The sequence below is a fragment of the Lycium barbarum genome, chromosome 10 (assembly GCF_019175385.1).
Source record: "Lycium barbarum isolate Lr01 chromosome 10, ASM1917538v2, whole genome shotgun sequence".
NCBI classification, from domain to species: Eukaryota; Viridiplantae; Streptophyta; class Magnoliopsida; order Solanales; family Solanaceae; genus Lycium; species Lycium barbarum.
The window spans coordinates 11,105,977-11,123,887 of record NC_083346.1 but is presented as its reverse complement, the minus strand read 5'-3'; the positions used below and the strand labels follow the sequence as shown (position 1 = coordinate 11,123,887).

Genomic DNA, 17,911 nt, shown 5'->3' with positions numbered 1-17,911 from the left:
AATTAATTAATTTTAGTATCACCTATTCGACATATACTCGTCTTAGCTGTTCAAACAAGTTCAAATATTTTTTTTTAAGGTGTTGGTCCATTTCTTATATTCATTCTCGAACTCCAAAGTATTTTGAAAACCTTTTAGTCCAGGACCCAAATATGAAATCGTTTTTTTTAGGTGGAGGATTTGTTTTGGCCTAACTTGGCATGATGGATAACTTTAACGATTTTTAAACGGAGAATTCAACACAGAAGTTGGTTTTCTATACAAAACAAGATTTAAAAAAAATTAATCACCTTGTTGTCCATTCTCGATTCTTGAATCCAAGGATAAAATTGTTTTAAACTCCACATCACATTTTTAATAACGTCAAATGGATTTAAATACAAAGCTAACCACCGCTTTTCACTTTTGAAATACTAATCCCCTCTTGTTTTATAATGAACCAATTATTTTATACATTATTAGTTATATTTTTACAAGGCCTTTCAACTAACATAAGTCTGGTCGGTTAGTCATTGTTAATGGATCTTAAAGGATGCCTAATACCTTCCCTTTAGATTAGTTGAACCCTTACCTAGATCTTTTGGTTTCGTAGACTTTAAAATGGAGTTAACTTTAGAAAATAACTTTAATGAACTTTAGGTGCCCCAATTCATCATAAATAATTAGGTGGCGACTCCTTAACTTTAATTAACCCCGGAATTACCGGAATGTTGTAAACCATTTTGACTCCAGTTAAAATGGGGTATAACACGACATTCAGAGGGAAATAGCCACTGAACATTTTTCAGTGGGAAAATAGAGATTTTTTAGTAGTGAGAGAACTTTATTCCTACATCAAATGGTGGATGTACAAATTAAATCCGGCCACAAGGAATCGTTTCCTTCAAGTCGCACGTTGAGTGGATCACAGGTTGCTGCTCCACAGTCTGAGTTTCTTGGTTCGCGCTTCTAGGCTTGGCTCCAATCTCTACGGGCTCAACAATAGCTTTTTGGGCTGAGCCACTTTCTCTGATTAAGGATGAAAGAATACTTATCATTTTATCACCATCCTTGCAACTAACTATCATTCCGAATAAGGACTCTTAATTATTTCTTATAATAAATTAACTTAAAATATATTATAACCATTAGAGACTGTACTACACGCAATTGATACAACAGGTTGCCTCTTCATTAATTTAATAATATTATGCACGATATATTCATATATTACATCGAAGTCTGCAGTTTGTCCCATTCCAGTGCAATTTTATTAAATAAGTACGTAAATGTTGTTAGATAATATTGTAAAGCTCTTTGATGCATGCATTTTATATTAATGTAATAGGAGTACTTCATTTTAAGGCGTTTGACCACGGCATTGATGAAGTAAATCGTTGGAACGAATTTTTAGCGTAATTCTCAAAAGTGTCCACCTTGAAATCACAAGACCATTATTAATCAAATTTCAATATGGATAATATTTGTGACCTCACTTCAAGTTAAATATTCTTGTTAATTAATAGATTATCTATCTCTTGCTTCTCCAATCATACGCTGACGATTCTTTTCATGTTTCGAGCTGTTTGGACGGGTGTCATTAGGTAGCCATACATGAAAATTTCAAATTATACATATGGATAGTGTAAAGATTTTTATACTTTATTGATAAATTTTAAACTATAATAGCATGTTTATTATCATTTTATCAGGTTATCAATTAAAAGCTGTTATCTTACTTGTGACCTGATTAGTAGTGTGTTTTACACCATTAGTGAATAGAATTTAAACTCGTCATTCGATCATTGAGTTGACGTACGTGGAGAATTTTCCTTTCCCCCCCCCCCCCCCCCCCCCCCCCCCCCTTTTTTGTAATTATGTCAACGCACTCTCCATGGCCCTATAATTAATAGATAGCTGTGGGAGCTAGCTACCCTGTATAAGAGCACAATTACTTATACTCACATTAAGCAAAATTTCATCTTACAATAATCATCATACATATATACATACATATTCCTTTATATATTTTCTTCTCTCACTACTAAAAAAAACTGGATTTTCCGACCTCAAAAAACCGACCTCAGTTGAGGTCGGAAAAAAACTGACCTCATGAGGTCGGTAAAATCATAATATTTATTTTTCAATTTTTTAAAAAATAAACCGACCTCATGAGGTCGGTAATATTGTATCAAAATTTGAAAAAATAATGTACCGGCCTCACTAGGTCGGAAATTTAATTGATGGTAAATATTATAATTTTATTTTTAATTTAAAAGAATACCGACCTCACGAGGTCGGTTTATTAAAAATAATTTTAAAATATTTTTTGATAAACCGACCTCGTGAGGTCGGTATGCTTTTAAATTAAAAATAAAATAATTAAATATACCGACCTCATGAGGTCGGTAATATTAGCCAAATAAAATTAAAGCAACCCCAATTAAACCCTTCTCTTTCCATTTCTCTCTCTTTCCCTCTCACGTTTTTGAGGTCCCTCTCTCTCTAAACCTAATACACCGTCGACGTCACCAACAGTGCAGGGAGTCACCGTCGTCGTCGTCCACACCCAGAACCGCCGCTGCCGTCGCCAGTTATCATCAACATTTGAGGTATGCTTTCTTTCTTTTCTTGGCTAAGAAATTTGTTACTGGGTTGAGTTGTTAGAGCTTCAATTACTGAGTTGTTAGAGCTTCAGTTACTGAACTTGACATTGTATGCTTCAATTTGCTGAATAAAAGAACAGTAAACACAATTACACATAGAGGGTCTTCTATAAATTCTCAGAAAAATTACTTTGGCCATTTGGGGATACAAAATAATGAAATTACTTTGGCTATATGGGGAATCAGATCTAGAAAATGGTGAAGATGCTAAATGCAATTACCAATAAAGGGTCTTGAATATATTCTCCAAATATTACTTTGGCCATTTTGGGGATACAAAATAATGAAATAACACTCAATTGGAGTGGAAAATCAAGAAATATGAGAATAAAGATGGGTTTTTTTTTTTTACATGCTTCAATTACTGAAGTTGACATTATGTACTTCAATTTGTTGAAAAAAATATATAAGAGCTAAACGCAATTACACATAAATGGTATTAAATAAATTCTTGAAAACCCACTTTGAAAATGGAATCAGTGTTCAATTTTGAGTGGAAGTAGCTGGCAATAAATTTTCAGTGGAAGTATCTGGCAATAATTTTTTTTTGCTAAATATAGCTTGTACCTCATAAGATTTATTATCAAAATACAAATCAGAGCTAGTGACTAAACACCTAATTTTTGTGAAGTATTTCAGAATACGAGAGTCAAAATACTTATTTTTTTAAGGTCGAAATTTGATCATTTCTGATTAAGGTCGGTTTGCTCTTTACTTTTGTGTTCTTTAGCTTTCAGTCATTTCTCGCTACATGTTTTCTTATGTTTTGATTTCGATATCCGGGTAAGAGATCAAGCAAATGGTTTGGCATGTTTCCTTGAGGTTCTTCTTTTTTTGTGTGTGTATGATTAATTTTTGGGGCAAATTTTCATGTGTTTGGTTATAAATTTTCTGAATTTGTGATGGTTTCTTGATTCTTAGGCACATTTAGCCAAAGGAGTACTTCAATCTCTTGCTCTCTAAGGTCCACATACCCTTGTTTTTTAATACTATAAGTATTTTTTGTTTACCAAAGATTTGACCTTGTAAGTGGGTGATGTACTCAATTTTGCACCTTGTCTTGTTCTGCTTCAGGGTCAGGATTGATAAAGAAGAAAGGTTTTAAAGGATCCTTTGGGGAAGCAGCAGTTTCGGCAAAGATATTTATTTTCAGTTGTGTGTAGCCTGTGTCCAATATGAATTTCTGTAGAACAATGCCAAATTTCAAACTGCAAGAAAACAGTTGCAATAATCCATATTGTCTAAATTTCCTTCTTCCATGATGAACTAGTTGTCCCAAACTGTTTCTTATGTTAAATTATAAGCTTGAATCACATTATTTCCTAGACTAAGATTTGTGATACTAGCTTTTCCTGATATTGTATTAATTGTGAACCAATGCTGCACCATCTTATCCCCTAAGAGTTCCATTTAGATCATTAAAGGATTGCATTTTCGTTTGGAATAGGCAATGTTCCAGTGCAAGTTTTGACTACCTAGTACCTTACTTCTGTTTGTAGATCTAGATGAAGTGCATTACTGATCAGTGGGAGCTTTTTAGTAGGTGGTTCATCAAATGGGCTTAAATTATTAAATTAATTTGTTAAGAAGGGTACCTAGCATGCAAATGTGGTGTTATTCCTCAAAAGTATTAGATTGAATGGTCAAGGCATTATGTGTTAGCATATGATTTCTGTATTATTACAAGGACTTGGTATTTGCTATGAGCCTGTGATGTAGTAAGAGATGATGATCCCCATTCCAAATAAATCACCATATTTTCTCTTTCTTCTGATTTACTCTTATGGAAAGTTAGTATCTTAACATATTGGTTTTCTGTAGTTAGTGATCTTGCAAATAACTAAAATATATGTGGAAAGGTTAGTCTATGTTGCTCTTTCCCATATCATTTTTTTCATAAGGTAATTTAATTAAAAAAACAGTACCAAGTTGGTACTGCAGCTGACTCTCCAGTATCATTGACCAAGATGATCTTTGCATTTAGTTTTTAACTGCACAATTATAACTGGAGCAACAACTGCCAGTGGATATTCCTATGTAAGATCAATCTCCCAAGTATGCAAAGGACTATGTTTTCAGTATCAATACAAGTAAAAACTATACTAAAGTTGAACTATCAGCAAAGACCATAGAGTATATAGCCCACAGTTACGACCTAATGAAATCCGGAATAACAATGTAAAAGTAGCCTTTATGCAGCTATTCATATGCCTTTGCTGGTGCACAAAACATTCAAAGTCCCAGAAAAATAAAAGTTTTGGGGAGGAAAAAAGGCAATACCGTATGTTTACTGGTTGACACTGGTGTTTCTAGCAGTCTCACCTTCTCCTTGTTTACTTGGTTCATGTTCCTTTTGTCTTCTCCATTTTCCTTTTCCAGATAATGTTTTTCTATTCAAGTGGTATGTTCCGTTTGGTACGTATTACCATTAACATTTTTCCTTTTCCTTTTGATGTAACAGCGTTCAGTGAGGAACTGCTTCATCAGAGGATCAGTGGTGAGATACGTCCAGTTACCTCCAGATGGAGTCGACATAGAGCTGCTTCATGATGCTACGAGGAGAGAAGCTCGTGGTGGATAAAATCTGAGACTTTCAAAAGTGGATGTACTTTAACAAAAGATTTTGAGTGGGTAATCAGCATGTACTGATTGTCTTTGTTAAATGTATTTTCAGATGCTATTGCATGCAGTGCTTCCTATTCTGCTTTTCCTCCTCTCCATTTTCATATAAGTGTTTTATTTGTGCGCGCGCGTGCATGGGGTGAAAGCCCGGGATATGAATGTTGGGACTTGTCATCCCTTACCTACTGTTCATAGCAGACCCAGGAGTTTATGCAAGGATTTAGATCTAGATGAAGTGCATTACTAAGTTTCTTGTTGTTGTTGTGTAGTTGCCTTAGGATTTAGCACAACTACTGCTGCTACATCTTCTGAGGCCTGCACTTTAGAGTTAGCACTAAACTGCACTTGTTGCTTCTGTGTAGCTGCATCATTCAAGCCATGGTGTTGCTTGTGTGTACTTGACTTTGCACTACTCTTGGCCTCCTGTATTTGCACTATTGTTTTGCTGCCACTGATATGGATCTTTGGTGTTGCCTAACACTTTCCCACTTTGTAAGATTTTAATACCATCTCTTCTGCCTTTGTAGTTATTTTGCCACTGATTATTTCTTTGCTGCTTACTATTACCTTGAACTACCACTTGAGCATTATTATCAACAACTACAACCTTTTTGAATTTGTCAACATTACTAGTTCCTTGTTGTCCTCCAAATCTTCTTCAAATTGATCACAAAGTTGACACCCATTGCTTATGAACAGGTGATTGCCTCTTTTCTCCAGGGGTGAACACAACAGCAAAAAACAAAAAAAGGTTTCTCAACAGATTTAGCCACATTTGCTATCTTTTGGCTAGTTATGGCAGCAAGTGTTTCCATCAACTGCTTTTGCATTATGCCACTTGCATTTGCCTCAAGATGTACTTTTTGAACTACAACTGCTTGCTTCCTTGAACTAGGTTCTTGACCAGTTATTGTAACTGCAGCAGATGATGCACCTGATGCAACTAAAGGCAGTTGCTTTCCCTCAGTCACATTTAATTGTTTTGCAATCTCCATCACTGGTACTGTTGATGCAACCAGCTGTTTGTTTGCAGAAACATCACCAACCTCAACAACTTTTTCATGCTCACCCTCTCCATCCTCTAAAGCTGCAACAACCAGTTCTTTCCCATCATTAGCATCAGTTGGTTTTTCTTTTGTCAGTGCTAGTTGTTGTTGATTTGCACTCTCTGCTACAACTGGTATTTTTCTTACCCTTGTTATTTTTCCATTTGTATAAATCCTTTACATTGCAAATCACCTTTACACTATCCAACACCTTAATGACATGATTTCTGTTTCTATAACTTGCTTGTGTAAACTTTGACTGCCTTACATTATGGTTTCCTTTACCCGCTTCCTGCATATTAGTTAAATAGGCGAATTATTTAAATAAATTTTGAAGCTACCCCTTTTCTATTTATTTATATTTGCGATACTTACATAAATTATTGTATAGATGGCAGGTGAAAAGAGAGTAAGAAAACAAAGAAGGCTAAGGAGACGGGGGTTCCCCGGAGACCACCAGAAAACCTTGCGATTAGAGATAGAAGCCTGTCGCCACGTCTCCCACAACGCGACGCTCCATTGTTTAATTAATGTTGTTTGAAGCTATCCCTTTTCTATTTATTTAATGTTGTTTTGATGTTTGGGAAGGTTGAAGTAGCTTAATTAATGTCTCTTGTGAATGTTTGATTGCCATTTTTATTCAACTTTGAAGTAGTTTCGAATTGAATTTGATGTTTTGGTGGTTGTAATATATGTGTTGTAATAGTAGCTTATTGTTTTATGTATTTATAGTAGTTTGGTGTATTGTTGGCAGCTATTTGAGCTGGTTTTAGTTGAAAGTAAAATTATTTTCATCTTGACAGGGGGGTAGCTGGAATAACAGCTAGGTGCTACAATTGTTTTTGCAGAAAACCAACCTCATGAGGTCGGTTATGGGCCAAATTTACCCAGAAACTGCTAATTACCGACCTCATGAGGTAGGTTTTCTGGAAAATTTTCCAGGGAATTGCAAATTACTGACCTCATGAGGTCGGTTTTCTGCAAAATTATCCAACATATGGCAAATTACCGACCTCATGAGGTCGGTTTTCTGCAAAATTATCCAACATATGGCAAATTACCGACCTCATGAGGTCGATTTTCTGCAAAATTTTCCCACAAATTGCAAATTACCGACCTCATGAGGTCGGTTTTCGGCAAATATTTTGCAGAAATTGAGAAATACCGATCCCAGGATGACAGAAATCTAAAACATATATATATATATATATATATATATATATATATATATATTCATATAACTTACCGAGCTCAGGAGGTCAGTAAACTAATATCATTATATTATTAATATAATTTACCGACCTCACGAGGTCGGTACTTTATATAATTATTAGCCGACTAAAAAAATATTACCGACCTCATGAGGTCGGGTTTTTGCGACCTCATGAGGTCGGTGATATTTCCGACCCACTCTTTTCCGACCTAATTCTGAGGTCGGTTTTTGCCCAAAACCGACCTCATGAGGTCGGAAATTCCCCTTTTTTTAAGGTCAGAAAATCCAGTTTTTTTAGTAGTGCCTTTCAAATATTACAAAATTCTTGGTTTTAGTTAAAACCAAAGGAATTTATGTCCGTGGATAATAAACCTTATTTGATACGATGGAAGTCAGGCGAAATTGTGGATCCCAGGTTGTTGGAACTCTTGGAATCATTCAAGGAAATCTATGTAAAAAGAAATGAATTTTTCAAGAAAATATTTCGGGGAAATATTTACGAAGATTTTGTGCAAGTGTTTAAGAAATTTGGTGATCAGGCTGTATGGAAGAATAACAAGAAGGTAACTACTCTACAAAGAAGCTTGAGCTTTGGGAATATTAATATTCCAAGGGAATTTAATGGAGATGATGAATTATCAGAGCTGAGGCTTGAACGTTTCAAAGTTAGCAAGCTGATGAAGGTGACAAACAAGTCTACTTTTGAAAATCAAATTAAAACTTATTATCAATGTATCACCATCGAGGCTCAAAATTTAGTGATACTGATGAAAGTCTCTCACACAATAATTTAAGGCAAGTTTAGTGCTCACCGCACTTGTTTATATTCATGTTTCCTGACCTCCCGATGTAATTAAAAAAATATTAAACAGAGAAACGATTTCTCTATTTTCTTGTTGTATATAACCAATAAAGTACGTAGTACTAGTATATAGGTCATATACCAAATTGGGATTGTATTGTCTTTTATGTTATTTTACATCTCCTTAATAGAAGGAAAACTCATTTCTACCTCTTATCTCTATAAGATTTTGTGACTGTTACACTGTATGCCCACCAAAGCAATAGCCGACAAATATATAAATTACATATATTAATAGAAATACTCATATGATATACACATTTTATATATAGTACTCCATATTTTTTTGTATATTTGGTTAGCATATGTAATAAACTTTGGCCACATGGCCAAATGGGTTATATGCCCTAAGATTTTTTCCTTTTTAAAACATTTTGTAAATGGGCTAATGGGCTATGATAATAGTTTCTTGAGCCTTGTGATAAGAGGAGCATATGTTGTTTCGATTAAGACATCTCAAAGATATTCTTAACGTAGTTTGACATTGTCTCCTTTAGACCAAATCCACATGTTTTTCTTCGAAATTTTATTGCATTGTTAAAAGAATTTTTATACTTTTTATGTAGTTATATTTTCTTTTCAGCTACCAACGCGAACTTTTGTTTACATGCCTAATAGCTATGAATACATTTTTCCATTGATGTCCAAGTTCTCTATACGTGTAGCGTTTATTGACATAGTTCTCTGATGGGTTACAGGAATTGGAAACAGTACTAGAGTTTTTGCTCAATTTCCTGTAGGTTGGGACATTTCTGAATTGAAAAAGGGAGGTTGGTTTCAGTTGAACACCTCTCGTCGAAAAGTTATACCACATATAAACATAAATTGTGGTTTCGCCATTTAGCACAGGCGATATTCAATTCTCTATCTGGGACGAGCGTATCATCATATAGCATCTGAGAATCTCCAATGATGTGCTAACCATCAGTGCTAATCAAATCAAAATATCAAATCTTAGCTTAGTCATACAGCAATAAATAAATAAATGAAGAAACATAGAAGGAAGAAAACTAAAATAATTCTTTAATCTGAAAACAGGCGTCACACAACTATTGAATGTGTTTGCCTTATCCGTGGCAAGCACGTTTCAAATATCCCATCTGATAAAGGAGATACCTTTACACTTGCAGTTGACAAATTCTATTTGTTCTAAATATATCCTTACTAGTTTCAATAGTTTCATGATAATTAAATGAGACTGTTCAAAAGAATTAAGACGATTATATTCTTATGATTAAGGTTATTAATTTATTTATTTTTTTGAAAAAAGATGTGTAAATTTTTTAAAAGAAGGATAATATAAATTGGACGAAGTCTGTACATTCTCTTAATAATTCCGTTATTCTAACTTTTAGTCTTAAAATTACACATTTCTTGTATTCACTGGATTGGTGTAACATCCAATCAAAAAGACCCCAACAAGGACCATGGCATGCCAATTAGAAATAGAGATACGATCTAAACCAAATAGAAAAATATAAACTATTTATTTTACTTGAAAATAGACCGATGTGTTGACCAATTTTATATTTACCAGTTCAAGAAATAAAGTTCGAGTCATCCTCGGAAATCATGATTGTGACACGTCTAACTTCGGAATATAGCTGACCTTGAGGGAAATTTACAAAAAAAAAATAAAATGAAATTTGATCAAATTAATAAAATGCCAGCGATATATGAGTTGCTTCAAGAAATAACCATGTCTTCCACATAAATTTCTTAGAAAATCTCTTCCCTACCTTCTTTATGCCAAGAAATCTCCACCAGTAGTTTAATAATCATATGGACCCATAGGTGGCAAAATAAAATAATGTAAGACAAATCAAAATATTTAAAAAAAAAATAGAGATTTGGAATTATGTAAACACGGAACAATTTAAGCTTAAGAAAAATAATTAGATTTTACTTTTTTTTTAATCGAGAAGCAAAATAAAAAAGGAGTGGAGGTTGGGTCGTGTCATGCCCACCCATGGGGTTGTCACTTGTTGCATTTTAATTAAGTGTGGTGTCACTTCTTGCATTTTAATTAAGTACTTTGTTTCTCGTTTTTTTTTCTTTATTTGGTATATTCTTTCAAAATTTTCAAGTTTGACACAATTGAAACTCCTATTTTGCCGTTTTCATAGTAAAATTTTATATAATAAAACCAAATGTGTATGTTAAAACTAGTTGCAGCGGATGATGTACCAAAATCAATGGGTTCAATTGTTCCAATTTTTCGACATGAAGTGTGTATATATATAAATAAATACAATTTTACGAAAATTTATTTTGAACCTATAGTTTTAAAAGCGTAATGCATTTAATAGAAAGAACCTACAGGTTAAACCCATCAAATTTATATTCTAGATCCATATTTTCGTAATAGTGCACCTATAATATTCTCAAAATTTTGAATCCGCCTCTAATATTAGGCGAGTTGATTATACTCATTAATTATTTAACTCATCTTGATCCAATAATTTTAATCCAAGCAAACTTAGAGCACATTGAATCATGACACACATATTGAATTGACCAATCCAAAGTTGACTCGACCTGGCTATATCTATAATATGAAACATTGAATCCCAAGCCTCAACAACCTTATCTTATTCCAACTATAGTTCTATCATTTATAGTCCTTTTCTCCTTTCAGCTTAGGTTGTAAAACAAACTAACCATATGTTAATGGAAGATCTCAATGAAGAGTCAGAAGATATCACTTCTTCAATTCCTGATGTTGGAAATGTTGAAACTATTCCAGAAAAGCCAGTGATGATAAGATGGAAAACAGGAAAAAAAGTGGATCCAAGATTGATTATGCTGCTAGATTTCTTTAGAGACATCTACATGAAAAGAGGAGAATTCTTCAAGGAAATTTTCCCATTTGATCATGAGGACTTCATTCCTATATTTGAGAAAATTGGAGTTGTGTTTTCAAACAAAGATCAAGAAAAGAAAAAATCAAAGATTAATTCTATCAAAAGGAGCCCAAGTGATAGCTCTTTGAACAGGAGTAGAGGAATTGATGAATCTCAATTAAAACTTGAGAAATTTAAGGTGAAAACCCCAGAGGTTAAATCAGGTGGGGGTGGGGGTGGTGGTGGGGTTGGTCAAGGGCAAGGTCAAGGCGGCACAAAGGCATCCGGTTCCAAATAAATGAAATTAGTTACGTGAAAAATAAGACAAACAGACTCTTATGATCATAGTGATAATATATAGATTCTTTGCATTGTCAGTGTGTATAAGTTAAACTTTTTTTCATGGAAGAACTCTTGAGTTGGACTTATGTTAATGTCTACAACACAAAGGTTAATGATCTAGTTTATTTCATTTTAGCTTCCATTATTTGTATTTGTTGCTTTTCTTGCTAAATTCTTGTTCGGCACAGAATGGAGTTTGTATATTTAATTTGGCTTCAAAATCAATACGAATATCGATCTACTGATTCCTATTGATAAGTAGCAACTAATTTGTGGGTGGAGTCCACAGTGTAGAACTAAATAGTTTGATCAATTTTTGTGCATACTTTCGAATTTCTATATCAGACAACATGTCATTTTAAAAAAAAAATCAACCATTTTCCCCTCAAAGTTTGTTTGATTTGATTTGATGATGATTGATAGCCCTTTGTTGCTATAATTAAAGACTGATTAGAGGAACTTCCAGTATATATATGAACTAAAACTAATATGCTATGATTGAGCTATAACATTATCATCATTGTTACTACTACGACTTCTTCCATTAGTACTTATCAAACTGAGCACTTCGAAATCAAAACATGGATATACGATTCAAATGGAAGAAAGTTGTTGGGTTAAATCAATCTAAAAATGCTTTTAATATGACATGATATTGTTGCTTTGAGCATGGAAATAACTTCTTGCAGAAATACAGAGTAGTCCGGTCCTTTCTCGAATCTCGCACATAGCAGCTCTTTTGCTCAATATTGTTGCTCTGAGCTAGATTATTTTCCCAAGAGATCTCACTTGATTAAGAATACTTCCACTCATGATATGTAGCTTCCTTTTCTTTTTAGCTATTAATATAGAATTTTATTTTGTTTACTTGCCCAATAATCTCCCATTCGAACTAAGTCTCATATGGCCATCTTCATCATGGGATATGGAGATTCACACTGTGTCTCACCCATATAGTCCAAGTATTCATGGCCACTTAAGCTAGCTTCTTGTTTTGTGTGTGCATCTCCCAACTACTTGGGGTTGTAAAGGTAGTAAATCGAGTCTCACACAGTTGCTCTACTATCTTTATATTCGTCCCATCAAATCATAGACTTCGATATTATTATCGGGTTAATTCAATTCAAAAATATTATTAACATGGTGTAATATTAGTTGCTTTACAAATTAAACCAACACGGTTTTCCATAATGCCTCATTAATTGCTACATATTAAAACTAGTTTGAATTTCTTTTCTTTTCAACTAACAATATAAAATTTTATTGCTCACACACTATTCATGCAACTGGGAATTTCACTAGTAAAAGAAGAGCATTTAAAAATAAGCTATTATCACCTAATTACTAACCAAAAAAAAAAAACTAGATAGTTTAGCTATTCGAACGCATCTGTTACAAACATTGAAGTATTGGTCACCCAAAACTTGTTCTGATTCTTCTTCGAATCCAATCATTCCAATCAAGGAATCATAGCTATAATTCTCATACGGATTAATTCCATTAAATTGCTCAACCCCAGCTTCCAAATAATTATTAGCTTGCCCTAATAGTCCATAATCTCATTTTAATCATTATTGAATGTGCTTACACCAAAAGAGGCTTTTAGTGGCAATATATTTTCCTTTTAGCGGCAATAGTTATAGCCATAAAAACATTTACTAGCAATTGGTTAAATGTCATTAGATCCAAAGTCGCTAAATCCTTTAGCTGCATTTATTCTTAGGGCCAAATTTTGGTATTGCTGGTAATAACTGATTCTAGAATACAATTAGCGACAATTAAGTTATTGCGTCAGTGTTTTAAAAGGCGGGGGCGTAAGGCGAGGCGTTTTACATACGCCTCGACGAGACGTAAGCCTCGAGGCACGGGGCGTAAGCCCCATGGATATTTAATTTTTAGTATTTCTTAAAATAATATAATTACAATAAATATTTTTAAATAGGTAAAATTACATAAAAAAAATAAAAGAAAATTGTATATATATATATATATATATATATATATATATATATATATATATATATATATATATATATATATATATGTATGTATGTATGTATGTATGTATGTATGTATGTATGTATATGTGTGTGTGTGAGCGCGCGCGCGCGCTTGATCCTCACAAAAAAATGATCAAAGCAATCCATTATACACCGCTTATAACTTGTAATTATATATAACATAATTTTACAAGTATAAACAATACAATGAAATAAAAGCTATTATGAAATGCAAAATAATTCTAACATTTTAACTTTCAAACACGGAAAAAAACACAGTTTCTTAAAACACTATTACTATCATACTATTCATTTTATTTCCCTATAAGCAAATAATCAATAAAATTTATCAATATTACAATTAAAACATAACTTCTTCATGAACAAAAAATAAAATTATATGATAATTCTGATACATAGGACTTATGACCAATGACAAGTGAAAATGTACAATTCCGCTATGTGTTTTTTAAAAAAAAAATTAAGTGATATTCACCCTCACGACGTTCTCAAATAGTAAATATGCAATACTACGACTTGTTAGATGAGTTACACCCAATCTTCTATTTCTATAGATGAAAAACTATTAAGTATCATTATTTTGTTAAACAATTATGAGGGTGAATGATTTTAATTAAGGAATTTAAAATATAATTTATGTAAGAACTGTTAGGCGAGCCCTAGGCGTGTTTAGTGCGAACGGTTGGGCGCTTAGGGCGTAAGCCTCATAGGAACTAAGCCCCGCACGTTAGCTCCAGGGTGTTTTGCCACTGCCCTGCCCCGAGGCGAGCCCCGGGGCGAGTCCTGACACTGCCTTTTAAAACAATGATTGTCGTTAACTAATTGCCACTAAAAACATATTTTGTTGTGGTTAAGGGTGTCAAGTGGGCCGGGCCAGCTCGAACCCGACCCACCACCGGCCAGGCCCAGACCCACTAAGAGGTGTAAGGGGCTTGGCTAGGTGGGATTTATTAGGGGGCTGGGCCGGACAAGGTGTGACAGCCCACCAGCCCGGCCTACCAGTAGCTCGGGTGATGGCCCACCGGGGTCGGGCCCACTTCATTTATTAGGAGTCTCTTTTTACGGAGCACTTTAGTTTTCTTTAAAATTGTATTTTAAAGCTAGACAATCTTGTTTTCTGAACAAATATACCTTTGATACATTTTCAGTATATAGTATATATTAGATTGTGATAGTACTTATCTCCACAAATATACCTTTGATAAATCATTCAGTTCAATTTCATGCCTTTTCACAAGTGTATACGCAACACATCGGTACCCCCCTCCACCCCCAACCCCCCTAATAGGCTAATACCCGACGCTCCGGATTTGTGGAGACATATGTCACCACAATGTTGACATTTAACATGTTCCTCATTTACTCGCTCAAAATGCATCCACACCGCACTTGAAGTTGATCTTCGAACTCGAGGAGAAGGTGGAGGTGAAGTAATGTACACTAGTTGAATAACAAATTTAGATAAAGAGAAAATTGTGGAAGAATTGTGTGAAAATGAAGAAGAATGGAGGGGTATTTATAGTTTGAAAATATGACCAAAGTGAAGTTATTCATAAATTTAGGGGTTCAAATAAAATTAGCAATGACTAGTTTTTTAAATTTACAATGGCTAGCTTTTTGAATTTGACGACGACTAAACTTTTTTTTAATTTAGCAATTTTATCATTAGATGTAAATGTTAATTTTATTACAATTAGTAAATGTAAATGTCTATTTTTGTATTAGAACTTTAAAAAAAAAAAAAAAAGCCCGGCCCACTAAGTATAACCCGGCCCGGCTCGGTTAGCCCGAGGTGTAGCCCCTATCCGGGGTGGGCTGGACCGAACACCCTTTTCCCTCTCCAACCCCGCCCCCCAACCCAGCCCTGACCCGACCCCTTGTGGCCCAGGTTTAAATGGCCCGGGCCGGCCCGGCCCACTTGACACTAGTTGTGGTGGTACTTGCTTCAAAATTTGTCCTCACTTCATAATTAACTTCTTCGTTTACAACCGCTAAAATTAATTTGTCATCTTTGGTAATTACTTGATGATTATCATAATTACTTCCTAATATAGAAGCAATTACTTCATCAACATCTTCCTCCATGACCTCATTACCATCTTTCTCACTTTTTTGCTTCTCTTTGATTTTGCACAAGATGAAATTATACTTATTGCCGCTTTTATCAATGTACTCGTCCGGCAAAAAATATTCTGTCATGAGCCACTTATCATTCATGAGGTCTTTTTTTATATCACTATGGTACTTCAAACTTCTCTTAAATCCAACTATATTTTTCGATCCATCATTAATTGGTTTACCACTTGTTTGGCCTTTCCATGTCCCCTTCCCAACTGTTCTTGCAAACTTTTTGGTTGAATTCTTGAATCTCTTCAACGGGGTAAGAAAATAACTCGTTCTCTCCTTTGAAGCACCGATAATCTGCCATGGCTCGGAGTCTCCAAATAGGTCCACTACTTTATTAACATCTGTAGATGGCAATACTCCGCGGAGCACGAAATTTTTCAGATAGTTGATCAACTCTTCATCCGTGGGGTGAAATCGAAAACCTAACGGAAGCTTAGATTTTGATGACATTCTATTTGTACTTGTTTTCTCACGTATATGTTAAAAAAGATAATAGAATTTAGTGGAAGCTAATGCATAATATGATGAGGGTTATATGACGTGTTTATAAAATATAATCCGTCTAGTTTTGGAAAATATATGATTGAGTCAAAGCCTTAGGAAACTAGAAGTTGGATTAGGGTTTCTCGTGAAGGGGGGAAAGTTTGGTTAGGGTTGGTAGTTATTTTCTTCCACTTACTATTATTTTTCAATTTATTTTTAACCTTGTTTATTATTATTACCATAAAAGTTGAAAGAAAAATGACATAGAATTTAGCATCATTATGAATTATGAATGTACAAAAGTTGATAGTTTGCCCTACGTGACCATAAAACAAGTGAAATCTACGCTACATTATTGTTGGCAAAAAGTAAAGGAACTAAATTCCACCGGATAAAAAGTCATTGCGTCAATTTTTTTTTTAAAAAGTACTACAGTCAAACCTCTCTACAATAGCATTTGGGTCCGAAATTTTTTTATTGTTATAGAGAATGACTGTTATACACCTATAACAACATTGACATTTAAAAAATATTTTGCTGTTATAGTAAAAAAAAGATACTATATAAAATCTAATTTTTCATTGTCAAATTTTAAGCTTAATCACACTTTGTATAATGAAGAAAAATCTTTTAATGATGAAAATATATATATTCATATGATATTCTTTGTCATAAATAGTGTATTAAGGGATAAAATATTTGGTCAAAATCTCTACACTTATTATTGATAATAATAGATATTCTATTTTTATAAAGATGACTAATTATTATATTACCAAAAAAAGAAGATGGTTGTTATATGGGGGTAATTTTACAAAGAGCGTACTGTTATAAAGTTGATTGTTTCTGTTATAGGTAAAACGTTGTTATAGAGAAGTAAAATATAACATAAAAAATTGGTTCCAAAAAAACTTGGCTATTATAGAAAGATGTTGTTATATGCGGATCCTGTTATAGAGAGGTTTGACTATACAATTTAATGCTAAAGGAAAGTAATATTTTTGGACAGAGAACCATATTTTTTAAGCTTATTTTTATTGCAACAGTTTTTTTTAATAAATGACCCCAAAAAAAGAAAAAAAAACAATGTATCCTATATCTAATTAGAGAATACAGTCAAACATCTCTATAATGATAGCGTTTGTCCAAAAATTTCATCGCTACTATAGTGAGGTATTGTTATGTATGTATAATGTCATTTGATGTTTGGATCTCATTTAGATGTTATAAATAAAAGTACACAAACAATTATTTTTTTGTACTTCGAAAACAATATACTTGTTAATTTTAAAATCTCAACTGATTTTCATAGCTCATTAATTAGAAATTGGAAAGACTAATAAATCCATAATTAGTTGTACCATACCGATAAAGAATTAAAATCTAAGGAACATATGCATTTTAAATTAATTGAGAATTCAAATGTTTCAAGTTTGACATAAGAATTCTACAATTGTAGGTTGTTTCGTAAATTCCAATCTCTTAATGATAATATAATGCTTAAATTGATGAAGAATGTTGTCCAAACTTTTAGCAAAAGGAAATTCAATAGCTTTACCTTGAAGGTTGTCTAAGAGATTAACAATTGACTCTTATATCTCACCCCAAGTAGCAGTAGGTTGAGACTATCTTCATAATATATTTCTTACAAAACATTAGAGTATTACACAATATTTGAGTAGGCTGTTATAGAGAGGTGATTTTACA

The 17,911-nt window shown here is 33.5% G+C and overlaps 1 protein-coding gene and 1 long non-coding RNA gene across 2 annotated transcripts; one reads left to right on the top strand and one right to left on the bottom strand.

Moving 5' to 3' along the window:
• Positions 1-2,457: 2,457 nt before the first annotated feature.
• On the top strand, positions 2,458-5,365 carry LOC132614483 (uncharacterized). The gene is made up of 2 exons (XR_009572314.1): positions 2,458-2,591; positions 3,720-5,365. It is a non-coding gene; the product is annotated as an uncharacterized LOC132614483 (long non-coding RNA).
• A 7,482-nt stretch (positions 5,366-12,847) lies between these two features.
• On the bottom strand, positions 12,848-16,171 carry LOC132612720 (NAC domain-containing protein 53-like). The gene is made up of 3 exons (XM_060326824.1): positions 15,535-16,171; positions 12,974-13,116; positions 12,848-12,859 (listed from the first exon to the last, which is right to left on the bottom strand). The coding sequence occupies exons 1-3, from the start codon at positions 16,169-16,171 to the stop codon at positions 12,848-12,850; spliced, it is 792 nt and encodes a 263-aa protein (XP_060182807.1).
• Between the last annotated feature and the right edge of the window lie 1,740 nt (positions 16,172-17,911).